Genomic DNA, 14,925 nt, shown 5'->3' on the forward strand with positions numbered 1-14,925 from the left:
ATATTTCTAAAGGTGATTTTTATAGAACTAAATTTCCTCTGCTCATGACTGCCACATAAAAATGTCTTGTATCCAACCACTTGGCATTTATGAGCGTATCCTTCTTATTTTGGTTTGGGAAGACCTAAAAATAAGTTGACGTTTTTTTATTTGGTTTAGGTCAAATACCATCAAACAGTGTGTATTTCTGTTAATACCTTATTGTGTCATAACGTGCCGGTTTTGTGTTTGGTTGCAGACATGCAGAGTCTAGAAAAGCTGCTGAAGGAAGCGATTTGCTCAGGGCAACCTCGTACCCATCGCTCTTGGAAGAAGATTCTCATCATGGTGGAGGGTATCTACAGGTGAATGTTTACAATCATATTCACTCCAGCCTTAATGTAAGCAGCTACATCAAATGAAAGAGGGTGTAACTGTGCAAATTAATAAAATACCTTTCCTATGAAAAATTGCTCAAATTGCTTTACAAAGTAGCAGAAAGTAAATTAAAACAAAAATCTTCCATTTACTATCATCGTTGGAGAACAGCTACAACGATTTGGATTTAATAACCAGTGGCACCTACTTTGGCTGCCGTGGAGATAATGAAATTGTCTATGCCTCTTTATCACTGTTGTTTCTTTTAGTTTTTCTGATGTGTAATGTCACCCATTTGGACACTGCCTGTCTGAATTATTGGTTTATTGAGGTCAAAGTCTTCAGTCATGGTTGTGTGACCCTTTCCAGCCTCGTGAGCATTGATAACCCTTGTTGTAAGGTCATTTATTGCATAAATCTGTGCTCAGTGGGCTGTGACGTGAAGGTTCATAAACTTTATATGAAATTCACACAGGATTATAAAAGATTTTACTTGCAACCAGATCAAAACATTTACAATGCCTAGTGCCGTATCTGAGACAGGTGCGATTTTTCAAGACACCGATTTCAGTGATATCTGCCAAGTAGTAGAGACGTTTTACTGTATAGTAGTTTTGATGGTAGATATTTTAAATGTAAAATATTCAAGTTGATGGATTATGAAAACTAAAATAAAAAGTATATGTATTTTTTGTGTGTATCTATTTATCAGTTTTTATTCTAATATTTAATATTATATATACACAATAATACAGTTTAAATATTTTAATAATTAAAATGATTTATATATATTTGCCTATGTCAGTGATCTGACTTCTTGCACACATTTTAACTAAAATCTTTTTGTCTGTTTCTTTCAGTATGGAAGGCTCTCTTGTCAGGCTGCCAGAGATCTTAGCACTAAAGAAGAAGTACAAGGCTTATCTGTACCTCGATGAGGCCCATAGCATCGGGGCCGTGGGCCCCACAGGTCGGGGAGTTACAGAACATTTTGGAGTGGACCCCAATGAAGTGGACGTTCTGATGGGAACCTTCACTAAGAGCTTCGGGGCTGCTGGCGGATACATAGCTGGCAAAAAGGTAGGCATCATGTAATACTTTACTATCAAGGGCCTTTTAACAAGGCATTTCCTGAGGCACGAAATCAGCCCAATGTTTTACAGAAATCCAGCCCGTTGAGCTACTGTTTGTCGTTTGGTGACGCTCGTGGTGCAGAAATGCACAATGCACCAGCATGCACACCATCCTCCCTTCCTGTCTTTTTCAAGCACATACACATGGTCTCATTTCATGATGTGAAACTACATATGTTACCCAAATGTCACTGACGCTCCTGCCACAAAAAACTACCTCTCTCATCTCATTACTCCATTAAAAAAGACCACTTCACTTCATAACCACATCACGGACATGGCAGTTGATTATAAAAGACTGAAAACGAAAAAGACTGCAGGTTTTTTACATTACACATACTTTGGAGAACAGAGTGAGGGGGAAAGAGAGAGAGACCCCACATGTGTCTTGCGTAATATTAAGTGTGCTGTTAATAAGGTGAGACTGTCGGCCAGCTCTGTTTTATGGGTCAAATCAAAATCGCAGGTTTTCACAGAATGCTTCCTAACATGTTACCTGTCTATAATGTATACTACCATTCAAAAGTTTGGGGTTGGCAAGAAGTCACTTATGCTCACCAAGGCTATATTTACTGGATCAAAAATACAGTAAAAACTTCAACATCCTGAAATAGTATTACCATTTAAAATCAAACTGTTCTATTTGAAAGTGTTTATATTTTAAAACATTATTATTTAGCTGCTTTTTTAGCAGCCATTACTCCAGACTTCATTGTCACATGATCTTTCAGAAATCATTCTGATTTGGCGCTCAAGAAACATTTCTTATGACCATCAGTTTTGAAAACAGTTGTGCTGCTTAATATTTTCGTGGAAACTGAAATGTGGAAAAATTAATTTTGATTAACACTTTTTGCACAAATCTTTCAAGCTCAATTTTCTGTAACATTATACATGTATTTACTGTAACTTTTGATTAATTGAATGCATCCTTGCAGAATAGAAATATTGATTTCTTTTAAAAGAAATACATTTTTGAACGGTATCAATCAAACTTTTGAACGTTATTGTATAAAGAAGTAGTTTTTTTTTCGGATTTTTACATCATGTGGCGGTCCAGCACTGACTAAATTTATTTATTTAAAAAAAGTAAATACAATTTTGATTAATATTACCTTGGACTATATAAAATCATTAAAAAATCTTTACAATTTTTCTCTGATTTGTCTCCGTTGAAATGTAGTGTTGCTGGTCGACAGACCTTTTTAGTCATACCTGTCAACTTGTCAAAGAAAACTTCTGTTCCCTTCACATAGGTTTACTGTTTTCTTTAATAAAGGTACAGCAGTAGAGTAAAATCTGCTCTCAGCGGTACTAAGGACACTGTACACAAGCACAGAGGGAGGTACACAAAGAGAGCTGCCAAACGGCTCCAGCCAGTCCCTCGCTCCACAGATGTGGGTGGATTTCGGACACGTTCTCTTAACTGACTTATCTTATGCTGTTACCACAAAGCTCCCAGGACCTAAAGCACTGCAAATTTTGCAGTCTAAGTGGAAGCAGATGTTTGCTTCGCAGATATTCCCTCTAAAAACCCCTTCGCCCACGTCCTCAAAGTAGAGGACACATCTGGATGCAGAGACCCGTGTGCACCGCGAGGTGCGTCCCCCTCCCCTCACTCCTCCACAGTGGATACAGATGTCTGAGGACAGAGATTAAGAGCTGGATACTGGCCCCAGCTTCTGCTCAGAAGCATTTTTTTGGGGGGATGCAGGACAGACGGGCACAATCTCCAAAACTGATTGTTTGTGAAAAAATCGTTAAATGACAGCTATAAACGTGTTTGTTTGCCTCATTGCCTCAAGCAGTTTGCAAAGCAAACATGCTGTATTAGTCACAAACAGACAAATTTGAGAATTTTGAGAAGCTGTCATTATCACTGCATGATCTGTGTCTTAGGTGTGTGCTTTCATCTCCCTCTAGTGGTGTAGTTCAGACAGCACAGTGTTTCAGGTCATTTTAAAGGGACAGTTCACCCAAAACTGAAAATCTACTGTTAATTTACTCACCCTCAGGCCATCCAGATGTAGATGTCTTTTTTTCTTTAGTATAAATGTAAAGAAGATTTTTAGCTTTGTCACCTTGGTGATTCATATAATGCAAGTCAATGGCTTCCGTCACTTTGAGAGTCAAAAAACAATATACAGGCAAAACAAAATAATTCCTGCTCCTGACGATACATTGAGGTCTTATGAAGCTGTGGATTACAGGTAATAATGTTGTAAATAATGTTCAGTTTTTTGCACATACCGATCATTTCGCTGCATAAGACCTCAATGAATCATCAGGAGCCACTGGTTATAATTTTGTTTTGCCTGTATGTGTTTGGGGTTTTTTTACTCTCAAAGTGATGGTAGCCATTGACTTGCATTATATGAATCAACGAGGACCACGGTTTCAGCTAAAAATATTTGTTCTACTGAAGAAAAAAAGACAACTACATCTTGGATGACCTTAGGGTGAGTAAATTAAAAACAAATTTCATTTTCTGGTGTACTGTCCCTTTAAGTGCCATTTTAAATGTGACATTTTAATTGCCTCTTCTGAAGAAACCTGAGGTTCAAAAATCTTGCACAAGCACGCAATACATTTCTCGTGGATGATCTGCTTAGTGTTCAAGAGTTTGAACTTACAAACCAGTCTTTAACCATACTGCAACTTGTGAAACATTGACACTGAGAGTTGACCATAAAGTAGTTAAAATGGAAGTTAATAGTTAATATTTTCATCATAAATGATTTCCCTTATGTCAGTATGAAATTTCCTTATTCAGTTTGATATATTTCATTTTTTAATGAATTGTATTCAATTTTGATAATTGATAATTTAATTAAATAGAAATTATTTTTATTTTAGTAAAAATTTATTTTCTTTCTTTTTTTTAGCCCAGTATTGAATGCATTCTTCTGTGAATCACAAAAGAAGATTTTAGGCAAAATGTCTGACATAAATATGAGTAAATGAGGAAAATGTTTATTTTGGGCTGAAGTATTCCTTTAATAATGGATGTGTTGTGTTTTTCTACAGGAGTTGGTGGATTATTTGCGGGCTCACTCTCACAGTGCAGTGTACGCTACAGCCATGTCCCCACCTGTCGTGGAGCAGATCATCAGGGCAATTAAATGCATCATGGGAGTCGATGGCACAACAGAAGGTTAGTAACAAAGCCTTGCAAAGACACTGAAACAATACTGAGACATTAAATCATGAAAGGGACTGTCCAGATTTTTTTTTTTTAAAGTCACATGACTGAAGTCAACAGATGCACTACTTTACACTTGATGTGTCAGAGGTCATTGAGACCCACAATTCAAACCAGTCAGTCATTGAAATATCAGAAGACACTGAAATCCTCTACCCAACATACCCAACATTCTCCTTAAACATGGGGAATCCAATGGGAAAGAGATTCACATGGATTTAATAACCAAATAAATTTTATTTCACCACAGCTTATAACTCATGTAAAACAGATTTCAATAAAGCAATGGGAACGGCTTAAAGAGTCCTGCAGACCTTTAGTCAAGGAAAGGTCACATATTTCCAGGTATTAAGAGTCCGCAGAATGGCACCAGATGTTATAAGGCTTTTCCCAAGCTGCCTTCTGTTTTTGATATGCGTTAATCCATATATTTATGTTTTTAGAGAAGATATTGTGTTTCATTTTAGTTTCGCTGTAGTTCACACCATGATAGAAAAGACTCAAACCACAATGAAGTACAGTACACTATGGTTCAAATACAAAAAAAAAAAAGCAATATTGTGAAATATTATTACAAATTAACTATTTTTGGTTACACTTTATTTTAAGGTGACGTAGTTACATTGTACTTACTCAAATAAGTACTGAGTAATATTAATTAACTACATATACTTACTATATAGTTACGATTAGGGTTACGGTTTGGTTTAGGGTAAGTAACTTGTAATTATGCATACTTTACAGTTATTACTATAGTAAGTACATGTAGTAATGAGTAAGTACGTCACCTTAAAATAAAGTGTTTCCCTATTTTCTGTTTTAAAATGTAAATGAATTATGGGGAGACACCCCCAGGTGAATAGAAAAAAAAAACTAATAGATATCAGCATGAAACTTACCCAGTTGATTACTGACATTAAGGCAAATATCTTTTGTATTACAAGTTTTTAGAATATTTATGTTTAAATATGCAAATGATGTAGTATCTCATTAAATATGCGCTAATTTGCATATATTTCCAGAAGAGAAATCTGAACATTGGATAAAGCCAGATTCAAAATTCTTGTTTCATTTTGTTGACATTTTAGAGTCAAAGGTTTTTACTCAGGGGGTTTTGGATATCTCTTTTTATCACTCCATTAATCAGAAAAAACTGTCAACAGCCATAAAAAAATACATTTTCGCCCGCCCCGTTTTTAGGTATAGGTTCTTTTTAAACAGAGCACCTTTTAATTCAGATGACTATTTTAAATAAAACTCCTCTGCTTCAATTGGCCAAGTGGTTCTAGTCCAAACTTGTCCAAAGATAATCTTTCTAGGCTGTTTTGAATCGTTGAACTCTGTGATGTCTATATCAGACTTGGACAAGCCGCCCATGGGTGTCATAACTGGCATGACATGCAATTCTGTGGAGGGTGAGTCACACTGTTCTGAGAGTTCGCTTTAGAATGCTCCATATCGCTCTGAATTTACAACACAATAGACTGCAGAAGACCTGAACATGTACCATGTCCATGACTAAGTGTTTGGTTTGAACTTCACCTGCTCTTTCTAGCGTCTGCCAGTATTCAGTGTTTCAGTTGAAGAGTTTCTAATGTAATGAATGTTAACAGTGGTTGTATTCGTTCCACTGACATGCGGTCTTTTGAGCTTGGCTTTACAGCACACCTCCTTTTGAAATACCTGCCAATCGGTTCACAGGTAATTATATGCAAACATGCTGTTGTTTTCCAAAAGCTCAGGCCATGGTGCCAAAGAGAGCTGGAGGCGGACCTGGCCAGCCCTCTGAACTGCATGATTCACTCCATTAAAGATGGAGGAGAGAAAGAGTGGTAGACATAAACTGAACAAGACAGAGAGTGGAAAGTATTGATGTTCATTGAGCTATTGATTTGCATTAAGTTGTTAGAATTATATCTTTGTGGTTCGAACCACCAAAGTTCGGATTACTAGTCCGGAGCGGTAACCGCTAATCCACTGGCAACCACATGGTACCGTGTGCATCTGAGTCCGTGCTTCTCAGTTTACCCCAAGTCTCCAATTGTGTGCCAAATCCATTGTATCCTATGTACAAGCCAAGAGTGCCTTGGCAAATAATGAAATTTGTCTACCATTCAGCCTGACAAAACAAAACCAGCTGGTACTGTTTTTCACATCGACTCACTCCACAGTCCACACACACACACACACACATTAAGTTTTCAAGAGAGTACAGAAATGAGCCTCAAAATGTAATGAAAATGTATAAAGTCCATAAGACAGTTTCACTGTTTTCTTCCAGTTTTTGTTTGTTACTATGTTTTTGGATAATTTTATGAATGGGTCTGCTCTGTCTCACCTAACTACTTAATGGTCTTAATGAGGGGCTATTAAAAGAGCGATCCTGGGATTTGAACGGCAAAGCAGATGATGTCATTTCCTGTCTCCTCCTTTGGGCCCCTTCCCTAGTCTTTTACATACAATCAGTCTATATCCTAAAGGGAACTAATAGTTGTTTGTAAACTCTTCTTGATTATACCTGCAGAAATAAGGGTGAAATATATATGTTCCAGTAGCCTAGGAAAAGGAAAGTTAAGGTATTGCTAAGACTGTTTTGTAGAGCCGTAACTGCTGGTGGTATGGCTTTATGCCACTACATTATGTTGCAATTCCTTGGCCATTTTCCCAGTGTTTTCAACTATATTTAAGTAGAAAAACTATGAAACTTTCAAGCAAACAGTGAAGGAAAAAAAAAATAAACTGTAAAAGAAGTTGGCTAATCTTTGTGCCAGCTGTTTTAGGACTAGTTTGTAGACATATTTGTTCTATGGTTTGCAGACTCTGCCTGACATGGTCTGTTTGGAGTTCGTGCTACCGCAGAGTGGGCGCAGACTCTCTGAGTGCTACATATTACTGTAGAATTCAGTTATACAAAATATCATAAATATCATCAAATCATAGTCACAGCATTGGGTACACAGTTGGGAGGCGGGCGCACAGACAAACTACTTGTAATGTATTGAAATGGGGAAGCTTTATGAATATTTCTTAGGTTATGCACAGATAATTAAACATGATATTTGACTGTTTTGCTAGTAGTCTATATGTTGTATTTATATGGAGATCAGTGGCCAGTTGCATAAACTGCTTAGATTAGTCTTACAGGTTAGCTGTCTATTTTTTTTCTCACTGACATAAAACTGTAGATAAGTCTAATTTGAATCTGAAAAGTAATTTGAATCTGAAATCTGCTAGTTGCTCAGACTAGTTCTTAAGACCCAAAAGGCGCTTTTACACCGTCAGGCTGAATGGTTCTTAGAACGATAAGTAACGGTTCCAGTTATATATCCATCTGATATGAGCTTGGTTCAGCATGGGACGACTACGAACTGTGCTGGTGACGTCGCCACTCAGGATTGGTCTCTTGTCTGTTGCCTGGCTACCAGTTTCTCTGTAGTTGGCCAAGCGCTCTGTTTGAGCGAAGTAAACACGTTAAAAATAAAAATTAATAAAATTAAAAGAAATATCTGATCATCCTCCATAACGTAAACGTAAGAAAATGAAGCTATATCCATACCATCTGGGCCAGATTGGCACAGAATGGAACAGTTAAGCAATGAGAATGGTTCGTCGCAACTTTACCTAGGATTGTCGGAAGGGGAGAAATCGGTCCAAAATTGCCCCAAATATCTTGTAGTGTGTGGCGGGCTTTAGTTGAGATTTTGTATTTTCAAAATCAAAATGGAAATGTAAACATTGGTTAGAAATGTCTAAAAATCATTTACCATTGTACATTACAATTATTTATTATGGCAGTATATAATGTTGCTCAGCCACTCGATTATAGTAAAAAAAAAAAAAAAAAAAAACTTGTTTTATTGAAACTTAGTTGGTTTCATGATATTTCTTATTTGACCACTGCAATTTTTTTTATGTAACACTTTACAATAATGTCTCATTCGTTAACATTAATTAATGTATTAACTAACCTGAACTAACAATTAGCAATATATTTATTAGTGTTTATTAATCTTTGTTAATGTTACTTAATAAAAAAAAAGAACAGCCGTTCATTGTTTGTTCATGTTAGTTCACAGTGCATTAGCTAATGTTAACAAATACAACTTTTGATTTTAATAATGTATTAGTAAACATTAAAACATTCACATGAAATAAGATTAATAAATGTTGTATTGTTCATCCTTGGTTCATGTTAACTAATGAAACCTTATTGTAAAGTGTTACCTTTTTTTTAATAGTACAAAAATATTAGTAATCCGTCTATAAATAAATATAGGACATCTACTGTAACCGATACTTTCATAGCCTGCATCCCTCTCATCCAGAGTACAATCAATTCAAATACAGTCCCAGAGGAGAATTGAGATTATTTGCTCTTTTGGATTATTTGCACTTTTCATTTTGACCTACAGTTGCTCTGTTGTAAATCATGACCTTTACTTTATTGTAGACTCCCATTTATGTCTCTCCTTTTCCAATGAAAGCTAACAAATTCTCCTCGATGACGGCTCTGTCTGTATCTCCCCCGCAGGCCAGCGAAGAGTTCGGCAGCTGGCTGAGAACACGCGCTACCTCAGATCTCGGCTGAAGGATATGGGCTTCATCGTTTACGGCAACCAGGACTCCCCAGTGGTACCGCTCCTGCTCTATCTACCTGGGAAAGTTGGGTAAGCAGCTCCCCAAGCCAGCAACCCGTTTGGATTACAGATTCTAGCAGAGTTCAATTCACGCAACATGTATAAAAGAGCGTCAGCTTACACAACAGCACCACCAGGCTCGCATTTACACAAACCTGATTTAGTCCATTTGAGAACTCTCAGCTTAGATCGCCAGGCCAGCGAGAAGCAAAACATTACGTTTCTTTGTGTGCTTTTTTCGCGTCTGTGCATCTTCTTTGTGATTTAAGAACAGTTTCCACTGTCTGGACACTACAGTAATCCTCCTTTGAACTTGTGAACCTGCCCACATTTCGGGCTGCCAATAAAACAACAATGCAAGGCTTACATGGGTTACAATGGTGATAGCTTTGAATGCCATGTGGAAAATGTACTGACTGCTTGAGGACACCCCAACAAAAGCTGCAGTCATCTTCACTGGTCATTCCAAAGAAGGCGATGTGGTCTTTTCAAGAAGACGTTGGATCATAGCCATCTTGGATGGTCTAGTTGATCCATGAATCAGTGGTGAGGAAAAAAAACAAGAGAGGCAGAAAGAAAACATGACATGCAAGAGGCTCATCACCGCACAGGCGTTTCAGACTCCTCCAAAGATAACAGCTTCCTGGCACACCAACAAAGACCACGGCAGCTGTGAGGCCTTTTAAATCCAGCATTCACTCTCCGTCGCCGCTCTGTTCTCTCGACGCTGTCGTCTCTGCTGACAAAGTGGAGGCCTTTTCTCCTCCTCTCGCTCTCAATCTTTTCCTCCTCCATTATACCTTTCCCTTTGCCTTTCTCTCCTTGTCAATCCATTTCTTTTTCTCCCTCTTGGCTAATGCAAATGACATTCCAGCTGTGCGGTTTACAATGGATTTCCCTTCACTCAAAGGGTGAGGAAAGGTAGCAGACAGTGCAAACTCTGAATGGAAATCTCGACAGCTTTACTCTGCATAATGTTTCTACTTTGAGTTTTAGATGTGCTAAAAAAACAGGCGATAACTTGCCCATGACCATGTGATATCTAATCACGGCCTTGGTTTGTAATGCAGATTGTCGTACCAAGAGCATTGACAACTTTTGGAAACTTGAGTGTGTAAAAGGTTTTGAAGAAACAAGCAATAGAAATACATCTACTGTGAAAACCTTCAATACCATTAATCATGACATTATATCGTACTAAACGAAAGTTGAAGATGCAAGCTGTTTTAGAACATTTGACTGTGTGTGTGTGTGTGAGTGTGTAAAGTGAATTTAAAACCCATAGTGACAAGCCAAAATGTTGTTCATCGTCTGCTTTCAGGGCGTTCTCACGGGCCATGTTGAAGAGGAAGATTGGTGTTGTAGTTGTAGGCTTCCCAGCTACACCCATTACAGAAGCCAGAGCTCGCTTCTGTGTGTCTGCCGCCCATACCAAAGAAATGCTCGACAAGGTAATAAACTACACCACCCAACATCTCACAGACTTATCTATCTCTATTTTGGTATTCTTTATTGATTTTTTGTATTTTTTTTCTTACTGACACTTAGACTTACTTTACAGTGTTAGTGTTACACAAGACGTGAAATGAAAACAGGTGTTCAGACAAGACGAATCAAAAACACAAAGCATTGTGTATTTCAAACATCTCTATATAAGGATAGACTGATATACAAATTCTGTGTGAATTTTAAGAGTTAATTATTTTCATGTTATGAATTTTGGATGATATTAAAGTTCTGTACTCTTTTGTTTAAATAACTGAAAAATACAACACTAAGGCCTGGTTTCCCAGATCTAAAGTCCTAAATTGCTTAGAAAATGTTTAATTCCATTTCAAACAAATATGTTTTGATTTTATATTGCCTTTTTACAATTCAAAGCAGCTTTAATGCCTCAAACATGCCACCTGAAAGTGCCACAGAAATTAAATAATTATTTTTGGGCATGTTCCCGACAAGAAAATAGCAATGTCAAAATATCTCACATAGCCTGACTGAATAGCCTAATCTCTTCCCAGGTTATCCAGAGCCTTGATGAACTTGGAGACTACATCAGGGTGAAGTTCTCTCGTCATAGACTCTCTCATCGGCCAGAGCTGGACGGTGAAACAGACTTTGAGCTGGACAGCTGATCATTCACACTCATCACTGTGAGTGTGTTGCCACCAAGGTTACCTCAGTGTAAAAGAAAAAAAAGTCTTTTCCCCCCAAAAAATTGTGCAGTGTTTGTAATAGATTTTAAAATTCGTCCTCCTGTGAGGCATGGACTTGTGTGTGTATATATTGTAAAATGATATTTAATTGTTTTTTAACTGCTGTTTCACAGTTTTGTGAAGTTTGTTTTTCTCAGGGGATTGTGGGGAAAAGGGAGGGGTCGCGACGGCTGTGTTTATAGAACATATATCAAAAGCTGCTCTAAATATATCAAACAATTAACTCCCTTAACACTGACCTACATCAAAACTCTAGCTGCGGATAAGAAACCCCTTGAAGTGGCCCCATTTTTTTATCCTGCTGCTAAGATGGACTGATGAAAGACCTTCATTCTGTGCTGGATTGTGTGTTTGTGTGATCCACAAGTACATTGATTGAAAGAGATTGAACAAGGCTGGGCGTTGTAGACCCAGTGCAGCTCATTCACAGTCATTAAACATTCATGCATTGCATATTGCAGGTCCTTCTAATTTAAACTGTTAGGCATTTATTTGTTATGTGCACGAAACTACTTCTGATTATAAAATAATAATAAAAAGAAACATTTATGGACTGATTGTACTTGTAAATCAAATGTTTGCTTGGAAAGTTGGAAAGAATTCAATGTTATTTGTTTGTATATTTCAGATGCAGGACTTATGTTCATTTGCAGGATCATTTTAGATTTTTTTCACTCACATTGAAACATTTAGTTTGATCATAACTAGGATGGAGAGTCATAGAAACAGTTCTAATTCAGAAATGCTTCCACTTTTTAATAAACACCGCACCCGGATGCAGTGCAAGAAGTGTAGGCTGATTCCTGAGGTAATGACTCTTGAAATGAATAATAAACCTACAGTGTAACCAGTGTACTCTTGATTCTCGAATTAACATATTTTTGTGAATCAGTATCATATATCACATCCAATGTAGTCCGACCGATTCCCAAACTAATTATTCTTTTGAGTCAATTCTAAACATAGAGTTTACTGTTATTTTATGTTACGCGTCGCGGTCCCAACTATTCTTCGTCAAATTTGAACCATTAAAGAACCAGAATCAGTGAGGAATCAAGCTCAGAACGTCTCTATAGAAACTGTATTTACCACAGTAAACACCAAAGCATATAGTAATTACCTCTTTGACTCATTAGCTGCAAAACTAACAAAAAGTAGTGTCTGCACATGTTTTACCTAACTCTTTGCTTTGGATGAGACTAAACTTAATTGTTACATTTGAAAGAGACCCAAAAGCACTGTCTGAATGCTGGAGCTCAACATGCCAACTATGTTGCACACAGGCCAATATTCACCTAAAACTAGCAATTAGTACAGAGATACACATTCCGCAGGTGTGGGGTAACCGCTTGATTAATGCTGGGAGGAATCAAGACAGATAGTAAATGCTGCAGACAGATGAGGTCTAGTCCGCACTTGTTTTACTCATGTTTGAAACAATGTTTGTTATTTCAAGAATACCAACACCATAGTGATGAAGATTTCTCAAGGCTGAGGTGAGAAATTTGTGGGATCTCAGGCACTAGACAATGCATGTTTTTGTTCTGTTTCAGAGAGACGCAATTGGTGGCAATTGTAGTTGCACTGGAAAACAATCATAAATAGATGGAAAACAACATTTATATAACAAGGTTGTGCTACTATAAGTGATGTCTAAGACATGTTCATAGTGGAAAGAGCTCCTCTATCCGTCAGAAATTAACTTTTTATTAAGGGACAATTTTAGCCGTTAATTTTTACCTTTTATAAGGGTGTTTTGTTTTTTTTCTTTGTCTTTCATATGTATAGAAACTAGGGATGCACCGATATGAACATTTTGGCTGATACTGATAATTCTTTATATGTGAAAGCTGATAACCGATATATTGGCAGATAAATCTATATATATCTTATGGTTATGAACCATATTTTTTTCCCATTTTAATTACATTAGATGATGCAAATCTATCAGAGGTATATTTTTCAAGTTTTGTGTTTTTATAGCAAAGCATTATAGCATCCAGGCTTTAACATTGTCTTTGAGGTGCTGTGGTGTAGTGGTAAAAGATCAGGCCAGCAACAGAAAAGTTTGAACCTCGCAAAGGACGACTATTACTTCTGCGAGGTACGTAAACCCAGATTAATTACTTAATCTTTGATTCCTGACATTAGGGAATTGTAACACTCCAACATTGGAAAAATTCCTTGTTGTTTATAGGAAAATCAAGGATAGACACACATTTCAACAGAAGAGCACAAATACAGATGCACACGCAACAGGACGGGCCTCTTTCCATCAGTTTACCCCCACCCTGAGTGTCAGAGGGTCTAGCCGGTCTGGAGAACAGATGTCAAGTCTCCTTCCATCTCCTTTGCTACCAACACAGCAATGTGCTGCTCCAAGAAAACATCTGTCTAAGCATTGACCATCAGCAAAGGGGCCCTGCGAGCTGGCTCATCGGCCCTTTGAAACTGCAAAGGTATTCTGAGCACCACCAGTGTGTCCATGACTGTAGATTCCTCTTAGTCCTTTCTAAATGAGAGCGTATGTGTTCTAGACAAATGAAATCAGGTCATTTTGAAATGTTACTGAGATGTGAAGTATAAAATAATAGTTTAGCTCTCCATGCCATGCAGAGTTCCATGCTTAATCAGTCCAAACAAACATCTTTCAACTGTTCAACTGAAAACCTAATGCTGTGAACCCCTTTGAACCAACCAGACCAATACACAAGTTCTGGACAAGAGCTAAAGCATTTGTCGCACTTTTTGATGTGTGCTCTCAGACGACCCATGAAGAACAAACAAATGCAAATCATGGCACACCTCGTCCTCACATTCCTGAAAGTGTGAAATTTGGAGGAGGGAAAGAGACCCTCATATTGTCACATCACCTCTCAGCTTAGAATCTATGATAAGATCATTAGCACTATAATCACTCAAACAAAGGAAAGGTCTATAGGATTTTACAAACTACAACCCATTAATCACTTTTAATTAGTGTTTGAAATTAAATCAATCACTCTGAAGGAAGACTTGAGTCTTGATTAGTCTAGAAGTTTTTATTGATTTTGATTTGAAATAGCGTGCTCAAAATTGTCTCAAACTATTTATTCACAACAAAAAATCCTAATTTAACTTTTTATAGTTTCCATTTTTGTATTTATTTAAACATAAAACTTGTCAGTTAAATAGATTGTCAAAATTAAGACATTTTTGTAGTATTTAATCAAGAAGGTCAAGAGCTCATTTTAAAAGAAGATGCCGACTTTTTTCATATATGATATGGTTTCACAAAAAAAAAATCAGATATGGTCTGAGCAAAAAACAAAGAATTTATCATGTTATATATAAGTTTTTTAGTCTTTTTAGTTCTACTGCTATATAATAAGCTATACATGTTA

General features: G+C 37.1%; 1 protein-coding gene across 1 annotated transcript in view; it reads left to right on the top strand.

Annotated features, from left to right (window-relative positions):
* sptlc3 (serine palmitoyltransferase, long chain base subunit 3) overlaps positions 1-12,396 on the top strand; it is a 33,071-nt gene extending 20,675 nt beyond the window's left edge. The window contains exons 7-12 of the mRNA XM_081350548.1: positions 239-344; positions 1,218-1,437; positions 4,518-4,644; positions 9,224-9,359; positions 10,651-10,780; positions 11,348-12,396. Coding sequence (XP_081206674.1) covers positions 239-344; positions 1,218-1,437; positions 4,518-4,644; positions 9,224-9,359; positions 10,651-10,780; positions 11,348-11,461 — 833 coding nt within the window. The 3' untranslated portion in view covers positions 11,462-12,396. The remainder of the gene's footprint in view (positions 1-238; positions 345-1,217; positions 1,438-4,517; positions 4,645-9,223; positions 9,360-10,650; positions 10,781-11,347) is intronic.
* Positions 12,397-14,925: the final 2,529 nt, after the last annotated feature.

Source organism: Scardinius erythrophthalmus (genome assembly GCF_964197995.2).
Source record: "Scardinius erythrophthalmus genome assembly, chromosome: 21".
Taxonomy (NCBI): domain Eukaryota; kingdom Metazoa; phylum Chordata; class Actinopteri; order Cypriniformes; family Leuciscidae; genus Scardinius; species Scardinius erythrophthalmus.